The sequence below is a fragment of the Varanus komodoensis genome, unplaced genomic scaffold (assembly GCF_004798865.1).
Source record: "Varanus komodoensis strain SLA01 unplaced genomic scaffold, ASM479886v1 scaffold10, whole genome shotgun sequence".
Taxonomy (NCBI): Eukaryota; Metazoa; Chordata; class Lepidosauria; order Squamata; family Varanidae; genus Varanus; species Varanus komodoensis.
In genome coordinates, this window is record NW_025335269.1 from 23470587 (window position 1) to 23493038 (window position 22452).

The 22452-nt window shown below is 41.2% G+C and overlaps 1 protein-coding gene across 1 annotated transcript in view; it reads left to right on the plus strand.

Moving 5' to 3' along the window:
* TOPAZ1 (testis and ovary specific TOPAZ 1) overlaps positions 1 to 22452 on the plus strand; it is a 47537-nt gene that overhangs the window by 23799 nt on the left and 1286 nt on the right. The window contains exons 11-17 of the mRNA XM_044419145.1: positions 3784 to 3890; positions 5901 to 5967; positions 7377 to 7551; positions 10882 to 10982; positions 16749 to 16914; positions 17845 to 18009; positions 19874 to 20077. Coding sequence (XP_044275080.1) covers positions 3784 to 3890; positions 5901 to 5967; positions 7377 to 7551; positions 10882 to 10982; positions 16749 to 16914; positions 17845 to 18009; positions 19874 to 20077 — 985 coding nt within the window. The remainder of the gene's footprint in view (positions 1 to 3783; positions 3891 to 5900; positions 5968 to 7376; positions 7552 to 10881; positions 10983 to 16748; positions 16915 to 17844; positions 18010 to 19873; positions 20078 to 22452) is intronic.

Genomic DNA, 22452 nt, shown 5'->3' on the forward strand with positions numbered 1-22452 from the left:
CGGATAAACACCAGCGCTTATGGGCTGAGCGAGCCTCTTCTCATCTTCTGAATCCACCCTCCCCTCTTCCTTTTGGGGATTGACTGCAAAGTCAGCTCCCCATTTGGGAGTCCATCACATCTGATCAGTGGGTTTTATCCATTGTGGAGCATGATTACAGAATTGAGTTAGATACCGTACTCCCATCGGGACTGATCCGATTTACACTTCAGTCATCGGTTCTCAAAGACAAAGTTCAACAGCTTCATAAGGGAGCAATCCGACAACTTACATGCTCTGAGGGGTTACACAGTTTCTACTCGAGATATTTCACGATTCCTACACATGACAGTGGTCTTCGTCCAATATTGGATTTACATGGTGTCAACAAATTCATCAAAACTAAAAAGTTTCAGATGACCATCTTTCAAAACATTCTTCCATTGCTCAGGGTAGAGGATTGGTTTGCTTCTCTGGACTTAAAAGATGCCTATTTTCATATCAGCATCCATCCGTCTCACAGGCATCTTCTTCAATTTACGGTTGGTTCCGACCTGTTTGAATATAACGTTCTACCATTTGGACTGGCTACTGCTCCTTGAGTCTTTATTAAATGCATGGCCCCAGTGTGTGTGCATCTCTGGCTCCAGGGAATTCAAGTGTACCCTTACCTGAACGACTGGTTGATTGTCTCTTCATCTAGAGAAGGCCTTCGATCGTCGATTCGGACTACTTGTACCCTCTTAGATGATTTAGGACTGTGTATTAACCACAAAAACTCATGCCTTGTTCCTTCACAGATCATCGATTTCATCAGCGCCCATCTCGACTCTACAATAGCAAAAGCCTTCCTTCCTCAAGGATGACAAGACAACCTTCATGCATCCATTCAGCAAATCCACATGGACAGAACTGTTCCAGCACTACCAGTGCAGAAGCTCCTTGGACACATGGCCTCCATGAACTCGGTGGTCCCACATGCCAGACTACAGATGAGGCCCCTCCAACTGTGGTTCAGTGGCCTCTTCCAGCCTCAATGAGACTCGCCTCACCAGCTACTTCGCCTCCCGACTTCCATTCTCCAGACCTTATCATGGTGGACTATACAGAGCAATCTGTCTGTCAGCATTCCGTTCCGCCCGCCTCAGCCAACACTGACTTTGTTCACTGATGCCTCCCTCACCGGGTGGGGATTCCTGTGTGCCGGTCTCCGTACTCAAGGCACCTGGGACTGTCACAAGACTGCCAAGCACATCAACTACCTGGAACTACTGGCTGTCTTCAAAGCCCTTCAGTCATTCGAGGGCACTCTTCGGGGACAAATTGTTCAAGTTGCCTCCAACAACATTGTAACTGTATTCTATATAAACAAACAGGGCAGAACAAAGTCTGCCTCCCTGGCTCACCTGGCTATGGAACTGTGGTACTGGTGCATCCCGAGGGAAATTACCCTCCTCACTGTTCACCTAGCTGGTACCGAGGAGGTGAACGCACTCAGCAGACGGATGTCGATGACCCATGAATGGGAATTAGATCGTCAGATCTGCCATCACATCTTTCAGACTTGGGACCCTCCAGACATAGATCTGTTTGCCACTCATGCGAACACGGTATGCAAGGCATACTGCTCCTGAGTGGGCATTGGCCCGGGTTCAAGGGGGGATGCTCTAATGATCTCGTGGACAAACACATTCTTTTATGCGTTCCCCCCAATACCACTTATTGCAAGAACTCTCGCCAAGATCAGCTTCGATGAGGCTCAGGGAATTCTTGTCACTCCCTGGTGGCTCCCTGGTTTCCTACTGTTCTCCGTCTGTCCAGCAACACCTTTCAGTGACTGCCTCTCATACCTCATAACTCACCAGAACGGGGCTGTACATCACCCGGATCTTCCTTCACTCAATTTAACAGCCTGGCTCATTTAATGAGTCACGGTGCTCCTTCGGTACCGACAGCTCCCTTGGTCCCGACACTGACCCAGCGGTTTCCAGACTCTACTGCTCATTCTTCCTCGATACCGACAAACGCTCCATCAGATCCGAGTGCTCTGCATCCTGATATTCAGTTCATTCTCCAGTCTGCGCTAAGACCTATGACCCACCGCTCTTATGTGGCTAAATGGGAGGTGCTTCACGTCTTTTGCTGAATCCAATAACTTTGTTGCTCACTCAGCCTCCATTGAAAATATTCTTCAATTTCTCCTGTCATTGCACCATACTGGACTGAAACCCTCATCCATCAAAGTTTACATTGCAGCAATTTCTCATTACCGTTGCCAGGTGGCAGGCTCATCGGTATTTTCTAATGTCCTCATTCGTTGATTCCTTAGAGGACTACAGAATCTTCAGCCACCGATTAGACCAATTATTCCAAATTGGAGCCTCTCTGTTGTTCTACAGATACTCACCAGGCCTCCTTTCGAGCCCTTGGCAACTACTGACTTACGCCTCTTGTCCTGGAAGACTGCCTTTCTCATCATTATCATATCAGCTAGAAGGGCAAGTGAGCTCTGTGCTCCGTATAGACCCTCCTTATCTCAATTTCCACAAGGAGACGGTCGTTCTGCGTACCGACGGGCATTCTTACTGAAAATCATGTCACCTTTCCATGTCAATCAAGGCATTATTTTACCAGCCTTCTTCCCTACTCCATCTACGCCTATAGAGCAATCTCTGCACTCTCAACATTCATCACTGGCTCACTTTCTACAGATCTCACACAGAACCCTTTCGCAAAACCAGGCAGCTTTTCATCAAGTATTCAGAACATGACAAGGGATCTCCTATTGGATCCCAAAGACTTTCGAAATGGATTGTACAGACCATCGAGCTGGCATATCAACTTGCTAAGTTGGACTTACCTGTCATGCCCAGAGGACATTCCACAAGGGCTGTTGCAGCTTCTTCTGCCTTTTCTGCTGGCATTCTGATCCAGGACATATGCAAGGCTGCCACTTGGACTACTTCTTGCACCTTTGCCAGACATTACCACCTCGATGTGCGTGCCAGACAGGATTGCTCCTTTGGTCGGGCAGTCCTTTCTTCTGTTCTCCAATGACAACACCACCCCGCCTCCGGGTCTGGTAAGCTTGCTAATCACCCATATGTGTGATGCACAGAGGCCACAATTGAAGAAGGGCAGGTTGCTCACCTGTAACTGTCGTTCATCAAGTGGCCATCTGTGCACTCACACAACCCACCCACCGGCCCCACTTGGTGTCGGTGACTGGGTTTCTACAGTACCGTGTTTCCCTTGGTGGCAGATCCGTAGAAAGGTTTTTCTTCATATATATTTCTATGTATATGTCTACTTAGTGTTTGAGCAGGTGCTCTGTAATACTTAACGCTCCCACTTGGGGGCAAATGGTCTTCAGTAGACTGAGGAAATGGCGGGCACTCCACCTTCTTATACTTTAGGGTGGGAAGGGGTGTGGAGTTCCCGCCAAAACTGTTAAGCTTTTAAATCTTCCCGGCTACAGGCCCTGCACAGGCGCAGCACACATATGTGTGAATGCACAGATGGCCACTCAAAGAACGACGGTTACAGGTGAGCAACCTGCTTTTTTTACAGTCACTTTTGTTATATTCGGTTTTGATTGGATTTATTTGTTTTAGTTTTTATAATCTTATTGTATTGTTCTGTTTTACTGATTATTTTATGGTCTTGCTTTTAATTATGTAAGCCATACTGAGACGCAATAGTGAAGGATGGCATACAAATGTTTTAAATAAATAAATATGACATCTTCTATTTATGAGGTCTCTAAGAATGTTCATATTCAGGCACTGTTTTTCCCTTCTATAGCTTGTTGATTCTGGAATGATTCTTGGATACGAGCATGTTACCTATATCACCAAGCTTCTCAATCTTCTACAGGTTTCTGCTCAGGAAATAAGCATGTTTTTGTCCAAGTATGTACTTTTCATATGCCAGTTATTATAACAGATAAATACATCTTTCTCTACTGTGGGTTCCATAAAAAGTATTTGAGATGTAAGCTGTTTCTCATCTAGATAAGCTGAGTGTCTCTTATGTGATACTTTAGCTACATTTGTGTTATGTTGCTACTTTGTATTATGTGGTAGATTATTAATAAGATATTTATTTATGTTGAAGTCTGCTTTTACTGAGTAGTGTATATTCAACAAATTTAAAAATGGTGATACCATTTCTGAATTGAGTGCATACAATATGATAAAATGAATGCATGGGATCAAAAAGAAGTCTGATAGCTGATCTTTTAGGCCCAAGGTCAGATGTAGCATTTTCAATTTAATGTGTCATCATCTGTGAGACAATTTAGTATGGTGCCTGTGTACTGTCGTCTTCCTGCTCCACAGACCTCTGGGTTTGGTCAAACCACTGTTTCCTGTTTTTGTTTCTTTGTTTTTTAAACTGGGAAGCTGTCTTAAGCATGCTATTGAACACTTAAGATGTAAAACCAGATTTAGACCATGGTTAAATCCAGGTTTCTGGTTAAGATGTGACCAACTATGGTTTGATATATCTTGCAAGTATTATGGTGAAAGAGAGAGCATGTCCACACCATTTTCATCCTCGCTGTGATAACCCATGCTTGTTTGACTGGTAGTTACATCTCAATCAGTTTATAAATTCTTTGTAGCAAATTAATTGTTTAGGAGCAGGGGTACATAACTTGAGACTCTGTCTAACCTCATGGAAGTAGGCAATAACCAGAAAAGGGCAGGGAGAAATGGGGAGAAGATGAAATGATCAGAATAATACAGAGAGATTAGTTCAGATCTCTGGTGGAATCTCTGTTTTTCACCTGTCAATTACTGGCAGGGAACTAAAAGGGATGGCCTCATGCATCATCAGTATACAACCCTGAGATTGCCTCCATAGATATGTGACCCTGTACAGATATAAAGATTTTTCCTCTCTTTTGGAGCCTTTGAGCAGGAAAAGGAGGAATTGCAGTTTTTAGAAACTACAGGGAAGTATATGCAATATATTCATGAAATGTTATTAACAGTATAAAGCTAAAACAAAATAGTTAAAAAAAATTAAACTCTCATCATCCCCAACAACCTGGCTGACTTAAGAGTTGACACTAGTCTTATGTGGGATGTTTTACATATAGAATGGTTCTAAGAGGTGCATGACAATTTAGTGAAAGGATTCTCTTCCATTATACTTCTTTTCCTTCAGCTCAGTTAAACTCCCTATGTAATCTCTGCCTGGCTTTGCCTAGCAAAAATCTATATGTAAATTAATAAATTATTTTCTTCCATTACTTCAGTTTGTCCTCCATCTCTTCTTCTGCCACCCCCAAATTCCCAAGGAACTCAGAGCCCCCTGTATCTATTCACTGAGCTGCCTCCTTCAAGGAATTCCATCTGAGAGACAGTCTATTTAGAGTTCTTGTATTCTGCACCTCAAAATGCATATCCTGTTCAGCCACGATCTTGTATATCCTTCCTCTCTTGTCTTGAGCTTCTTTACACTAGATCTTGCTTATGGTTCCCAGTAAGAGTGCAGATGCTGCTGTAGGGACAGGCACTTATGGTTAACACATAGTAGAACTGGGAAACAGAAGCCGCTGTTCAGTGGTAACACTGTCACATCACCATTATGGTCTACCTTTTGAACAGCTTCATCTGCCAAATTTTAATATACTCTGAAAGCAAAACAAAAAACAAAACAAAACCCTGATGTTCAAAAGCATTCACATGTACACTTCTAAGCTAGTATGCTTCAGCTACTTCTTTTGAGCTCCCTGTACTACTTGCAAATAACGGAGATGGGATTTTATTTTTCTACTGCAGTCTGCTTATGTTAATAGATACTGGGATTAGAAAAATAAAGGAGAGAATGGTTGAGAATTTATTACTTTTAAATGTTAAACCCCAAATTAAGTTTTCTCAAGAACAGATAACCAGATAAATTTTGTTCTTAAGATTTCAGGGAAGGGATTTCCAGAAACCCAGGTTTTGTGACTTTAATTCGGCAATAACAGAGTTTCAGGTATAGTATGCATATTTTGTTTTTAAAGTGGGTTTGATAAGATATTTAACTCTACGATTCTAACCATATTATATGGAATCAATGTAAAACACAGAATGTACATGTAAAACACAGAATGACATATTCTTGGTTGTTCAGTTTTAGTGAAGCAATACTTTTTCTTTCACAAAGAAATGTGAAACTACTAAGCGTGGAAATTAAACTTGAAATAACTGAAAGGCTACAAAGCAAAATGTCCCTTGATCATCTGCCTCAAGGTTATAGTGTTCAGGGCATTTGCCTCAGAATTCATGAGCAAGGGGCAGAGACAGCTTTGTTTCATGGCCAGGATAGGAGCTGACATCAATGTAAGTCAGAATAACCATAGGAACCTACAATTTCCTTCAGTAATTTTTAGACAGCCTTCAGCTGAAAAAATGCTGGAACAAAACAGATTAAAAACCTTCTTCTGCAGCAGATTACGGCCTCAATGACTGCATTTTGTATGTTTAAAGCACACTATTGTGCAAACATCTGGGCATTCAACATCTTAGTTTGGTACCAAAAAACATTACTCTTTAGTAGAAGACAAATTATCTGCACATTTTGCCTAAGCTTGATTTGCCTGATACTTAATAGTAGCCTTTCTTAGTACAAAACTAACTTCTTGAATATTTTATAATACTAAAAACTTCTAAAATCAGATGTCATTTTAAACAGACAACTCTGAAAGCTACCTGATCAAAATTCATTATTTGTACAACACCCAGAATGCTTGATTCATAGAATCACAGAATAGTAGAGTTGGCAGGGGCCATGAAGGCCATTGCGTCCAACCCCCTGCTGTTTCAGGATACTATGTTACACCATCCAACTCAGATGGCTGTCCAGTTTCTTTCTGAATGTCTCTAGTGTGGGAGAGCCCACCACTTCTCTAGGCAGCTGGTTCCACTGTTGTATTGCTTTGACAGTGAGGAAGCTTTTTCTGATGTCCAGCCTGAATCTGGGTTGTCGCAACTTGAATTGATTATTCCATGTCCTACACTCTGGCATCAGCAAGAAGAGATCTTGACAGCCTTTGAGGTACTTATAGAGGGATATCATGTCCCCCTGCCCCCTCAGTCTTCTCTTTTCAAGTCTGAACATGACCAGTTCTCTCAGTCTTTTCTTATAGGGCAGGGTTTCCAAAACCTGGTTCATTTTTGTTGCCTTCTGCAGTTATTTTAACCCTTAATAAAATAATTATTTTGAGTGTTTTATTCATATAGTGTGAAAGATCTTGTAAAAACTTGCTAGCTGACCAATGACCCAGTAGTAAACAAAACCTGAGTTATTGAAATTAGTAGTACACTTAACTACTTAAGTTTGCCATGTTTGTGCCTGAACTGTTGTAAATATTTCTATCAACATTTTTATCAATTTTTAAACAGCATTGTAAAGAAAAGGGTGACTGGACTAAACTAGGAACTTTATACATTAATGTGAGAAGAGGGTGTGAAAATTTTGGTGACCTTGAAAAGTACTCATTGTGCATTGCTAACATCCTAATGAGTTCCATGAAGACAGAAAGATCAAGCATTCCTTTTTGTGAATTTGCAACTGCAGGTAAAGTTTGTATAATACTGCTAATTATTCTAGAGCCACATTGAAAGGAAAATCAAATGCCTTTAATGAAAATTGACTGAGCTCCACCAAAACTTAGCACTTATACTGTAATTGAACAAACTTTGGCTCCCCCGAGAATATCATCACTGCAGGTATTACACTGGCTGAAATGCACAGAGGTGAGACACAGGAAGGGATCCACAGAAAATGTTAAAGGAGGATCCACAGAAAGGTCCTCTTAACTTGTATTTGCCTACTTCCTTTCTCTTACCCACCTCTTCTGTTCCACCGGGTTTTATCCCTGGGCAGGGAAAACATTACATATCGCAGGGGTCGGCAACCTTTAACACTCAGAGAAATTTGAACCCATTTCCCACACAAAAGAAAACACCGGGAGCCGCAAAACCCTTTTGACATCTAAAATGAAGATAACACTGCATATATCGTTTTTTACCTTAATGCTATGTATATCTTCATTATGATTTAGCTGCAACTCTTGTTCAATCACTAAAAACTGTTATTTTCAATCTTACATTATAAACTAGTAGGACTCCTTTCATATATTTTGAATAGGAGAACAGCTTTCTGAAGAGTCAAAAGTCAGTGCTAAAGGGCTGCATGCATTAAACAGCAAACCCCATAAGTTTGTCAGCAGTAAAAGCAAATGAATCTACCCATGTATCATTAAACGTTTGGTTTTCTTCAGAAACTTTTCTTCAATTTATCCATGGTTGGCCTACGGGGGGGGGGGCAGGGGGCTCAGTAAATTGGCCCGGATCCACAGATCTGCGACTGTGCAGAGATATAGGTGTGTTTAGTGACTGATTAGCAGATAAACAGTCAATTGCTGTGAATTGTGACAGGTCCCAAGCGCAGCTTTTAACATTCAGATGAAGGAGATTACACTGGGACAAAGAATCTTTTCAGCAGCGTTTAGTGTTACATGAGAGCCTGCAGGAAGCTTGTTTAGCCGGTGCGTTTTTTGAGCAACGGAGCCGCAGCAGAGGGGTTCAAGAGCCACGTGCAGCTGCGGAGCCATGGGTTGCCGACCCCTGACACATCTAGTCTGATTCTCTCAGTAGGGTTTTAGCCCATCTAGGGGAACACATGGACAAAGATAACAGCCAGCTGGTAAAGGCCAGCACTTTAATGGCTTTGTACCTTCTGATGGGATGGGATGGGATGGGATGGCTCATAGAAACTGTACCTTGTTTTGGTTAGTTTATAGAGTTTCATGGTGTGCTACACTATATTTTTATTTATTTATCTATTTATTAAAACATTTCTATGCCGCCCCATTCGCCGAAGCCTCGGGGCGGCTCACAACATGAAATAAAATACAAAAATAACAATATAAAATAAATAACAATATAAAATAAGTCGCCCTGGCCAGATAAAATAAGCAAATACTGTTAACAATTAGAATGACGCTTAAATAAAAGGGTCTTTGCCTGGCGCCGAAAAACAAATAACGACGGCACCAGGCGGACCTCTCTGGGGAGCGCATTCCATAGATTGGGCGCCACCGCAGAGAAAGCCTTCCTCCGAGTACCTACCCTCCTAATTTCTTTCACGGAGGGTTCCCGGAGAAGGGCCTCTCCCACAGATCTCAAGGGGCGGGTGGGCATATATGGATGTAAGCGCTTCTTCAGGTAACCAGGACCCAAGCCGTTTAGGGCTTTATAGGTCATCACCAACACCTTGAATTGGCCCCGGACTTTAATGGGAAGCCAGTGAAGCTGACGGAGGACTGGAGTCATGTGAACATAATGCCCAGTCCCCGTCAGCAGCCTGGCAGCTCTATTCTGAACCAATTGAAGTATCCGGACCGTCTTCAAGGGTAGCCCCATGTAAAGCGCGTTACAGAAGTCAAGACGGGAAGTCACCAGCGTGTGTGTCACTGTCGCCAGGCAGTCGTACTCCAGGTAGGGGCGCAGCTGATATAGTTGCAACTATATCAGCAACTATAGTTGCAAATACATGACATTCACCACTGCACATTTAAAAGGAGTATGTGAGAAGTTAATACCATGGTATGAAGTGGTTGCCTCAGTCAGTTTACTGTGCCAGTTCAGACATAAATGCTAAACCATAATTCATCATGGTCTCCGTGCATCACACATTAGGAGTGTGCAGTGACTGTTACCAGGAAGATTTAATAGCTTTAATGGTTTTTGGCGGGAACTCTACGCCCTCCTCCCCCATAGTATAAATGGTCTGAGTGCCCACCCTTTCCTCGGTCTGCTTGCGACCGTCTTTCACTGTGCCTCGGGCATTTTTCTTTTCACTTGTCTTCTCAATCATAATCTTTTAAATCTTAAACTTTTTCTTTCTCTTAAACTGCAGGGAAGATGGATACGATCACAGTCTTGCTCGGAGGGAGGGGAGAGATGACCATGATCGTGCTGGGGGGGGGAGGGGAATGGCTGCGACTGCTCCCGTCTTCCTCCCCAGCACTATCTCTGTCGCACAATTATGTGGACTCTCCCTCTCCCTCCAAACAGTAACCTCTCCCCGCCTAGGTTAGTGTTCTCTACTGTACTGTACAGTACTTTTTTACTTTGTTGTTCTTTGTTACTTTGTTGTTTTTGTCACTTTGTTTCAAATTTTTGTGATAAAAATGGTTACTGAATGGATTAACCTTATTTACACTGAACCTTATGGGGAAATTTGACTTGGCTCATGACCAAAAATCAGCTCACGACCACGTTTGTAGGGCCCAGAATGGATTAACCTTATTTACATTGAATCTTACGGAGAAATTTGACTTGGGTCACGACCAGAGTCCTGGAACGGATTAAGTTGGTGAGCCAAGGTACCACTGTATGTTTAGGATAATAGCCTCAATGAGTTAATTCTTCTTGGATGTTTAAAAAATTTCACAGTACATATTTGTGTATAAGGTACTGTAAGGCAAAACAGTTGAAGCTAGTTGGAATATTTTCATATGTTTCTTAAATTGCGTATACTCTCTTCCCTGTAGTTTTAGGCAAAAAACTTCCTTTAGTGGGGCCAAATTTTCCCCAGGGACCTAAAATGCAGAAAGGCCTATAATTGTATTTGGCAGTATATGCAATTGCCAGGAAATGTATGATTTATCCTCCAGATATTGTTCTTACTCAGTACAATAAGAGATTTTCTTGTGAGAGGTCAATGAAGGCAACATTTCAATTGCAAGTAACTGTTTTATCTAGACCAGGAGTGAACAACTTGGGTTACTCCAGAAGCCATCCTGATCTAAACAAATTCATTATACTGTCTTCACTCCATTTTAAAACATAATTTAAGGACATTTAAATAAAAATTGCTAATAAGTTTTTTCTTTTCTAGTTAATGCTGATCCATATCACAATGAAGCAGACACAACTTTACTGGGAAGGATTGGTATCAGTGTTATGTTTTCATATTATAAAGTACAGCAATGGTCAAAGGTATTTTTACTGAGTTCTGTTAAACTAGTTCTCTAGTGGAAATAGTTCATCTAGAAAAAGTAGATATAATATGTTTATTTCATTTTGTACTTACATAGCTTTAATGTGTGTAAGTTTTACAGTAGCAAACCTCAGATAATGCCATTATGAGCATAATATTTTTAAAGTAGATAAGTGTCCCACTTCCTGACAATGGGTTTGAAATCCTTAGGTTCTTTGTGGTCTCTGTGCATCACACATAAGGTTCTGCACCTGTGCAGGACCCATTGTTGAAAAGATTTCCTATCTAGATTATTCTGGTGGGAGTCTCTGCAGTATATCTGAGAGGGATATAATCTCTTCCAACCACCATTATGGGTGCCTTGGGACTTTCCTCTTTTAGAAGCTATCACTTTTCCCTAACTCTTTTTCTCATTCTTGGTTTTTAACTTACACTACAATTCTTTTTTTAAATTTCCCATTTTAACCTTAACCTAAACCTATCAAAACAAAGCCAAAAAGCCATCAAAAAAGGATGATGGTCTCCATCCTATTCTAAATCTCAGAGATGTCAACTTCTTTATCACACCGAAGAAGTTTCATGCTGTTTCTCTGCAGAACATCTTACCACCGCTACATCAAGGGAACTGGTTTGCCTCTTTTGACTTGAAGGATTCCTATTTTTGCATCCCAGACCATCAGGATTGCTGGCATTTCCTTCATTTACAAATTGCTATGGAAGCTTTTCAATTTTCCATCCTCTCATTTGGATTTTCCATCTCCCCAAAGGTGTTTACCAAATGCATTATAGTCATTCATGTCCATCTCCATCTGCAAGAAATCCAAGTCTTCCCCTACCTTGATGACTTATTCCATATTTTCCCCTCAGAAGATGACTTCACAGAATCACTTGTGACCTTCTGGAAACTTTCAGTCTCTGTCTAAATCAAGAAAAATCTTCTTGCGTTTCCCTCGCAGTCAGTCCTCTACATCAGGCAGTCAGTCCTCTACTACTGATCAAGCCTACCACCTGGCCCCCAGGGCCACAATCCTGGTAGGTATGACCTCACAATTCCAAGCCAGCCCCAGAAACATGGTGGGCAAGTGTAGTGCTGCCTAAGGTTCATGGCAGCAACAGTTGTGGTGGTCCGATTCACCAGACTTTGGATGTGTCCATTCCAGGTCTGGTTTGTACACACTGGCCAAAATGCAGATTGAATCAGAAGCATCTTACTTTCCCACATTTGGTCTAGTCAAGCCTAGCCTGGTGGAGCAACTGATCCAATCTAGCCAAGGATATCAGCTTCACATCACTGGAACTATAACAACAAACTCCTCCTCCCTGGGATAGGAAGTGCACTGTGGCACCAACCAGACACATGGGGCATTGACCGCTCAAGAGCATCACAACCATATCAACTACCTGGAACTCCTAGCAGTACAAAAGGTCCTCATCCACTCTCCCTTTCAGAACCAATACATGCAGATTGCTACTGACAAGACTACCATGGTGTTCTTCTTGAACAATTAGGAGGCACCAGGTCCCTCTGCCTAGCACGTCTAACCATGCACGTATGGGACTAATATATTGACAAGAGCATCACACTCACCACCATCTATGTGACCACAATGGTAAACCTAAGAGCAGGTTCCCTGAGCAGGTAAGGGAATTCACAGAGAGAATGATCCTTGCAGACATCTTCCAAAACTGAGGAATTCCATCCATTTATCTCTTTGCCACCAAGACCAACACAGAATTTGACAACTTTTATGCCAGGGCCAGGAAGAATTTGATGGGGGATGCATTCCTCCTTCACTGGATTTGAGATTCTTTTTTAAACTCTTCCTACCATTCCCACTGATTACCAAGGTACTGGTGAAAATTTGCAGAGGCAGGACCACCTGCCTCCTCATCAGGCCATCATGGTTCGTGAATCAGCCCTGGCTGTTGAACGGGACGTTCATCTGCCTTCCATCTAAACTTCATCTCAAGGAACTGAGGGATGCTGCTCTATCCTAGTATTGCCACTCTGTACCTCAAAATGTGGAAGATTGTCAGGTAGACTGGGACACAGGCAATGCTCAATGCAGCATTCAGACCATCCACAAGGAGATTGCACACATGAAATGGAATTCATTTTCCACATTTGCCCAGCAAAAATCCATTGATCCTCACCAGTTAGCCATCCAACAAATGCTTGACTTCCTGCATAATTTTTACAGCAGGATTCTTAAACAGTTTTTCATCAAGGTCTACCTGATGGTGATCTCCTTGTTCCATCTACCAATTCAAGGTTTCTTGGTCTTTTTTCATCTGCTGTCCTACAGGTTCCTGAAAAGAATAGAAAACATAACTCCATAAATCTAGTCCTTTGTTCCAAGCTGGAGCCTTTTGGTTGTTCTGCAGGCCCTTGGAAGCAGCCTTTCAACCCTCTGGTCATAGCAGACCTCAGGTTTCTCTCCTGGGAGGTAGACTTCCACATGACCAGAAGGGCCAGCGAACTCAGTCAACTGATTGTATTTAGCCATAGGCCATTACAAGTTAACAAGTAAAACAGATTAACAAATAAAACCATAAATCAGGTGTATCAAAACATAATACTAAAAGTCCAGATATGATTCAGGATTATGTCCCCTTTAAAGCCTCCCTAGCTCTTTTTAGCTGCGAGAGCAAAAAAAGAAATTTGATAAGACACGTATGCATCAGCATTTGATAACAAAAACACTAATTTCTCAGAATCAGAGTAAGCATTAAAGGCAGGTAGCATACCAGGCAAAAAATTTTCTCTAGGTTCACAATATAGAGAACAGTGAAGAATATAATACAAGAGTTTCTCTACTTGTGGTGATCCACAGATACAGACACATTGCTCCATTGGAATTTGAGAATAGCAACCAGATAGGAGAGCTGTACACATGGCTTGGGTTAGGGTGTAGGTTATACTCTGGTTTCTTTTCAGATCATATAAATCTTTCGTGAACTCGCTCCATTGGGCAACCAAATCTCTCCTTCCACAGGGACAAGGCAATCCTGCATCCAGGCCCCTTTTTGCTTGCAAAGGTTGCTTAACCGTTCCACCTTAACCATGACTTTGTTTTGCCAGGCTTCTTTGTTATACAGCTAAACCCAATGGAATCTATCTGCATACACTCAGTGTACACAGGGCACTTGCATTCTACTGGTCTTGAATTGAACTCCTTTCACCATTCCCAGATACTTTTTGTTTGCTATGGCAACAGGCCCAGAAGCAAACACATCAGCTCTCGTTGGTGAGCACATTGGGTTGTCAAGACCATCGTGCTTTCTCATCAGTTCACAGGACTGCAACTCCCTGAGCAACCCAGAGCTCACCAGGGCAATGGCCACATCAGTGGCACTTCGTGTGACATCTCCCTGCAAGGCAACGATGTGGTCTACCCCATAAATATTCATCTGACATTACCAGCACCACACAAGACTGTTCCTAAAGCAGGGCAGTCCTATTTGCTGTCCTCTCCTGACAATACATTCCCACCTCCAACTGGAAGGTAAACTCACCAGTCACTCATACGTGCAATACACAGAGACCATGAAGAAGATTGCTTACATGTAACTATCTTTCTTTGAGTGGTCATCTGTGCATTCAGCACACCCCACCCACCAACCCCATGTCTGTGCTGATCAGCTTTGACAATTTGCAGTTCCTTGATCCTACAGTCCTTGGGTTCACAGTCAGTTGTTTACTGTTCTCTCGTTGCTTCCTAAGCCACAATGTTGGTTTCAAAGGAACTAAGGAAGTGGGAGTGGACCCCTCCCAGATATACTGGGGGGTGGGAAAGGAGGAGCTTCCGCCAGAACAAGTCCAGCTAAGAAATCTTTCAGATATCAGGCCGCACACAGGTGCAGAGCCCAAATGTGTGAATACACTGATGACCACTCGAACAACTTTTACAGGTAGACAAATGAACTTCTAAAAGATTAAGAGGAAACTTGCATTTCTTTCAGATCAGACTGACATGGCAAGAATTTTTGCTGATAGATTTTCTCCCTTTTGCACGAAGTCAGTATGATGAAGAGCTGGATACCATACTGGCCATGTCCTGGTGTATTTTGCTCAAATATTGCATAGTAATACTATGCACATTACTGAAACGATTCAAATATGACATTCCCCAATTTTGAATCTCTTCTATATAATTAAAGATGGAAAAGCATAGCACTTCCCAACCTTGATTAGAAATTCACACTTTGGAAGGAAAAAAAAGTTTCAAACTTAGTGAAAGTATGTCAGAAATTCCAAGTGTTCAGAATGATGCAGAATAAAATGTGAATGCCCTACCCTGCAAACACTGGCTGGGTCCCAATGGATTCAGTGGGAAAGACTCTTAAGCATGCATTTACCTCCTCCACTTAAATCAGTAGACCTGAAAGATCCTTTAACTGTGACTGATCTTGCCACAAATATATAAATACTCCAGTATAACAGTGGATGGTTCCAGATAAGGATTTTATTGTGCAGTTGTACTGTCTGATTCACAGGACTCAGGTGTCTTTGTCTTCTATTTGTAGCTGTCCTGTGTCTTCTCAATTCTGCTTCTTCTTGATTACCAGGAAAAAATATATATGGCAGAAAAGACTGAACACAGTGCCTGCATAGTGTTTTATTTTTAGTGCAAGGAGTCTTTTGTCCACTTCTGGGTAGATCCTGGTTCAATCAGAAATGGATACACATTTAAAGGAGCATCTTTGAACAGTTGAAAAAAACAATGTGAAGCTGACTTTATTACACATAAGCCATTTCTTTCCAGGATGCATTAAAATTCTTGGAAAGTAGAGTGGGTGTAGTGGAAGGGCAGAATGCGATGTTGTCTTTCCTTCTGTAAAATATGTATATTAATTATTGTGGCATTGAAGAACATGCCACATTTCAATGTTTAAATAGATGGTTTATGAAGCAGGGTTTTTTCCTTCAATAGAAGGACTTGTAATATATTTTCTAAAATTTATAGTGACATAATGCATGCTCTGCCATTGGAGCTTGTATGTTTTGTTCTGATTGGAAGTTTCAAGCCGAATTAATTGCTCAAGTCATGATTAAGGAGCCAAGATGGTGAATTACATAGCCATAGTTAGAATTTCAAGTGATTTTTGCCAGTTGATGAACATGTGTTAATATAAGAGCTGCATTTTAACTCCATAACCTGGCACCTAAATAATATTCTTGAATTAAGTTATAAGCAGATGTGCATGGTCAGTGATGGCAGTGCACTAGAAATCAGCTAAATTGATAGTTTGATAGCATAATTGTCAAACTTCGGCATTTCTGAGGGTGCCACGGGACCCGGAGGTTCATTTCAGGAGCACTTGGGATTTAGAGCACTTAGTGTTGCAGTTCCCTTCTGGGCCTTCTGGAGCACTTTCTCAGTTAACATTAAACTGGATCTCACAGTTCTAATGTTCAACCATGTTAAAATGTGCCATCATACAGGCTTTCTCCAAAGTGCCACTCAGCCAGTTGTGGTCTATAGCACATGGTAGAGTGTGCAGTTTTATTGCTGATTAATTTGTAGTATTAGTTTTATTGCCATAGTGTTCTTATGCCATTTTACTGTATTTTCATCATTTTGATACCTTTGTGGAAAGTGATATCTATGTTTGAATAATTCTTAAAAATAATGTTAGTTCTGAGACTAAGCAATCTGGTAAGATAAAAGTAAATGAATACAGCACTGCATGTGTATAACTGTTCTAAGACAAGAGGGTGATGGAGTAATTCTCAGTCCTGCTTTTCTTCTTTTCTATCACAGGCCAGGAAGGTTCTGGATGTGTTCCATGCTTTAAAAATAAATTTCACATTTTTTAAAGGACTTCTTGGTGAAGAAAGATTAGCACCAAGATGCCACATTGTTAATGTTGCTGTGGAAATTTTTCTCAAATGTGGGAGCCTAGATGGAGCAATATGGGTACTAAGAGGTAAAGTTATATTAACAAAAATGAACAGGGATTGAAATAACACGAGTGTATTCATTTTCATTTGTTAGAGTTTAATATAGCAGAAAAACTGACTAAGAGGTCCAAATGCTGACGTTGCTGCCTCTCTCCACCTTATCTCTCTTTCTCTTGCTTTATTACCCCACTACTTACTGCAAAAGGCTCCTAACATGGCTTACATATGATCAATAAAAACAATACAGTCCCTGCCCTCAGGCTTACAGTCTAAAAGAAATTACACAAAAGAGATAGAGTAAAAAACAAACATAGCTCAAGCTCATATTTAAAATTATATCTTCTATCATTTGCTAACCAAAGTTGAAATATAATTGAAATACATTGAAGCCAATAGAGTATTAAAAAGGAACTGAGAGTAACTATTTAGTCATCTAAAATGTGGTTTCCTACAGACTTTATGCATTGTTGGATGGAGAAATGTTTGATCCACAATATGGGCAGTTTTTAACAAGCACTTTTTCATAATTATTTCTGCAATGTTCTGGGAGATTAAGGACTTAATACAAACAGCATTCCTCAGCACTGCAGAATGCTATGCAGTTATTCCCTGGGCAATCTCCCATTTACTGAATCCTAGCTGCAGCCCTGCTTTGCTGTTGTGCTACTTCCAGTGATCCTTTTGACAACTTTTGCAGCAGCAGCAGCTCTCCAGGTAACAGAGGATATGGTCTTCTGGCTTCTAGGAGTCTGTTCCTCCTTCCTACAGAAATGAAAATATCCTGGAAATACCACAATAATAGAATTGAGATTATTTTAAATCTCAGATACAGTGAGATGACTTGGGGAGGTGTACAAAACAGCAGTGTTGAGGATTAAGCACTAGATTTTGTCTTTGCTTTGATATTCATGGCCTTATTTTAATAGCTTTTAAAACAACAGTATTAATCTCTCCAGAGTCAGATTGGATAATAAATACGCTATCATGGCCTTGTGATAGAATGGATGTCCTCAATCGACATAATTTGCTATGTACAATTGCATCTGAATATATTACAAAAAGCCGATATGGAGAGGCATTTGAAGTCTTGCAAAATCTACCAGGGTTTGAGAATTCTTGTGGTAAGAATTTATATTTTCATCTTCAATAACTAATATTAATGTAGTTCAGATATCATTTTGACTAATATGAAATAAAATGTTGTCTTCATGCTGTACGATCTTGATATTGAGGGTTCATTTCATTCAGCAACAATTTTCTTTCTCTTCCCGGTAAGAGAAACCACTGTTTACTTTGAAACCACTACTTCTTGGTTTCATCTATCTTGAGGTTTATAGAATTGAGAAATGCATGAGTGGTTATGAGTGGTTATTTCTTAAGGCCCTTAAGAAATCAACAAAGCAAGTTAAGGTGCTGCTCTACTCCCTGTATCATGACTTGTTTTTTTTAGACTGCTAGTTTCATATCTACTAGAAAGGCAGGCAGTGTGAATTAGCTTCAGAATTACAGTCAGAATTACAAAATTAGCCATCACATGGAGTTGCTCCTTCCTAGATAAGTTGTGCTACAAGGCTTTAAATGGGATCCCAGCTAAGATCTGGCCTTTGCGATCTATTTTAAAGTTCCCAGTATAGCTTTAATGCTTCTGTAATGCCGTAAGTCTTGCTGTTCAGAGAGAAAGAAAGTATGGAAAAAGTAAAACCATTACTCCCATTTGAGCCCAGAATCAAGTTCCGGGGGACAAAAGGAAGATCAAAAGAGCAGCATGCTGAGAATGCATACTCAAGAAAATGATATCAAGAACCTGAGCAGTTTTGTGTGTTGCTGGGATAACTGCAAACTGTTACTGCAGTTGATTACTTACTGGCATACAACAGACTTGGAAACCATTATGATATACTTGTGGGGTGTGGGGAAATAAGAGTTCAAATATTTATCAAAATTTGTGTAGATCATCTTTCAACCATAAGGTTGTCTACAAAACAAATATTAAAATCTCAACAGAGAGGTGAAATCCCCATAGGAATAAAATCAGCTATTGGCTCCTTTATTCAAAACTGCAAAATTCTGGGCAGAGTAGAAATGATTTTATTACCTATCCAAACCAAACAATGGAGGAGCTAATCTTACCTTCCTAAGCTGGGAGCTGCATAATTGAAGTGTTGCACAGAAAGACCCGTTTTCATGTTTCCACCACTGTAGACTCCTTCAGTAATGGAATATACAACAGGGACTTGTGCATTCTAACAGATACCGTATTTTCCTGTCTATAAGACAATACTTTTTCTTAAAAATATTTACCTAAAAATGGAGGGGCGTCTTATACATGGGGGGCCGAGAGGAGAACCGTGGGCGCGCTGCAGGGGAGGCAGTGCGGGTGTGATCGGGGGGGGGGGAGGCGGGTGCATTCAACAGCAGCTTGCTTGCTTGGAGATCAGTACAAAAAGTGGGCGGTGTCCTATACATGGGGGTGTCTTACAGTCGAAAAATACGGTAAATATGGAAAAGAATTTTATTTCAGATATCCTAGCCCCAAGCTGTTTAGAGCTTTATAGGTAAGAAGCAGTACCATGAATTGAGCCTGGAAGTCAGCATACTTGGTATAAGACTGATATAATACAGCCTGTAAAAGTGTGCATCAGAAAGCAGTTTGGTCACTGGAGTCTCCCCAAGCAGTTAGGAATCTGTTGGTTAGATAATAAAGTGTCTACTTTTCTTTCTGCTCCATTGGCCTGTTGCACCACTGTATCTCCCCCACCTGTCATAAAGTGTGCTTAATGTCTTTTTCGGAAGCAACTATGGCTTAAATTTAAGGAGGGAAACTATTGCAATGTCAGCTGTGGTCTATTCATAAATGAGAGAGATCTCATATACCTTAGTATTCGCAGAAAAGTTTTAAACAAACTCCCCATAGTTTGCTTTGATTCCATGTTGCTGAAATTAGTGACCTATTCCATAACTGGAGAAAATATTTTTTTGTTACAGATACTCTGGATGTATCCCAGTACAGCCTTTTGTTTAATAAACTGCTGGATGCTTGTTTAGAGAGCAAGAACCTTGGAATATCATCTAATGCGGTAGAATTCATGTTAACAAAGAACATTCCTATCCAATTCAATTTACTTCGGGCATTAATCACAGCACTAGGAAGAAGCTGTTTGTGGCTTAAAGCCAGGACACATTATAAAAGTAAGCTCTCTTTACAAGTGTCTACAACATTTAGATAGTTCGAACACTTTAAAACATTTGTGCTGAAGTCCAGCCCACAATTATACATAGATAACTTAGTACAGAGTGAGTGAGTTTCACCACATAAGCCTCTGGGTACTTGTGTTCCCCAGAACTGGCACATTTTCTGAACAAACCATTCTGAGAACCCCTAGTTTCTGTATGGTTGCCCAAACCCATGGTGGTTTATCATCTGAACCTTGCAATTTTCTTCATGGACTCTGTGCAGCACACACACAGACTCTGTACATGTGTGGACCCTGTTGTCAGGAAATACTCCTAGCTAAAAAATTAGTGCCTCAAAATTGTTCAAAAGGGGTCAAAAATGTTTCAGTCTTTTGCAAGAATGCCATTATGGCTTTCTTATAAGTGCAGTTGTTCTTCAGAGTCTCTGTGCATCACACACAGGGGCTCTGAACATGCACAGAGCTTCAATTCAGGAAGCTTTGGTAGCTGAAGAATTTTTGTGGGAAACTTGCCCCACCGTATAGCATTAATGTATTTCTGTCCTTTCCCTTAATACTCTTTGACCTTGTGGTTTCCTTGTAGGGAGTGTTGTCCTTTTGCTTTAGAAAAATGTGCTGAGGTCACTGACCATTTTTGTTGAGGTCACTGACCTTTTTCTTCTTCTCTTACTCTGTTACTTTGCTATTTATTTTTGACATTCTTTGTTCATTTTCCTCACCTGAGAGATATATGGACTCAAAGGCAGCTTTTCAGAAGTGTGTGTACTGTGGCAGCAAACTTGCACAACCCAATGGTCACTCACTCTCTACTTTGTCTGAATGAGGGACATTTAATTGATTCTTGCCCATATTGTGAGACTTTGACTAAACACGGCAGGAGAATCAAGTTTGACAGATTAAAGGATCTGCTTTGGAAGAGAGCACTAGAGGCAATGGAACTTTCTTGTCTTGCAATGGATTTGCAGCAGATTTCCTTGCAAAAAGTTACTTTTTTTGCTACTGCTGTGGAGCTTAGGTCTTCACTTTCTTCAGTTGTCCCAATTCTACTCACAGACCTAACCGTCCCCCCTCTTAGTGAAAGAATTGTCAAAAAAGGCCTGTTAGACTAGACCAAAAGGAAGAAAGTGTCTGCTTCCTATCAAGAGCACTCAAGAGACTCATCAATCATTTCCAGTTTGGCTGCTGCCACTCCTTGATTATCCCATACAGTCTGTGCCTCTTTCACCAGTGGCAGTCAACTCCAGTTGCCTCAGTCTCTGAAGGGAAGATCAGACCTCTCCTTCAAGCTTGAGATGCTTGGGAGCTTCCTGCCAGTAATTTGCTGTATGTTTGACACTGTGTGAGCCCTCCCTGGATTGTCTCACTGCTGGCATCATGAAAAATAATCTTTCCCTCCCTGACTGGAAGAGAGTCTCAGACTGGACAACACTACTTTATCAGCCCTATTACAGGAATGGCTACAGTGATGCTCAGAGCCATCCTTTCCACTCAGGTCATACTGAGGATTGAGTACCAGTAGTGGTGGCTTTCAAGGCAACCTGTAATGCCATTGGTGCTAACACTCATCACGCTGATGTTGACTTTTCATATGACTGGTACCATCTTGCCGCAGTTAGACACTGATAGGTAGAGGACTAACTGATAGAGATCTTTTGTCAGGGTGAACACCCCTCCTCAGCTTGCAATCCTCACTATCAAACTTGGTCCTGAGATCAGAAGAAAGGGAGAGACCTGATGAGGTAAAGTCTGTCAGTTGAAAACATCGTCTTATTCTGTGTGGTTGCATCCATCCTTTTGCCAGATAATATCATAAGGAGCAAAACATTTAATCTTCAGAAGACATGGATCACTTTGCGTATGGTGCAATCTCTCAGCTTGGATACCAAATGGCTGGTGCCACAGGTGTAGGATCTCATCTTTGATGTGGTCCTATCAGAATCCTCAACTCTGATGGAGTTCGCCTCCTTTTTTTTTTTTTTTTTTTACACTTCTCCAGACAGTTTAACAGTCCTGGAAAATGCCATCCTCCATGACTTCAACATAGAAAAGGCTGGAACATATATCCAAAATACAAGTAAAGAGTGTGGCTTTTCTTTTCACCCATCCAAACTTTTCACCAACACCAAACTCCATGATTATGGCAATCTTACTCTGCTGCTGTAGACATGGAAGGAAGATGTCTCAACTCAATGGGGCGGCTCATTTACTCATCAACAGCACATAGCCTTAAAGCTTCCATGTCCTGATAACAACTTTACTGTGCGGGGGCGGGGGGGGGGGGACTGGGACTTTACATGATTATCTCCTGGACAGCAAGTGAAAATTGGTCCAAGTCTTTCAGTTGTAGGCCCTGTGCCTCACCAAAATGAT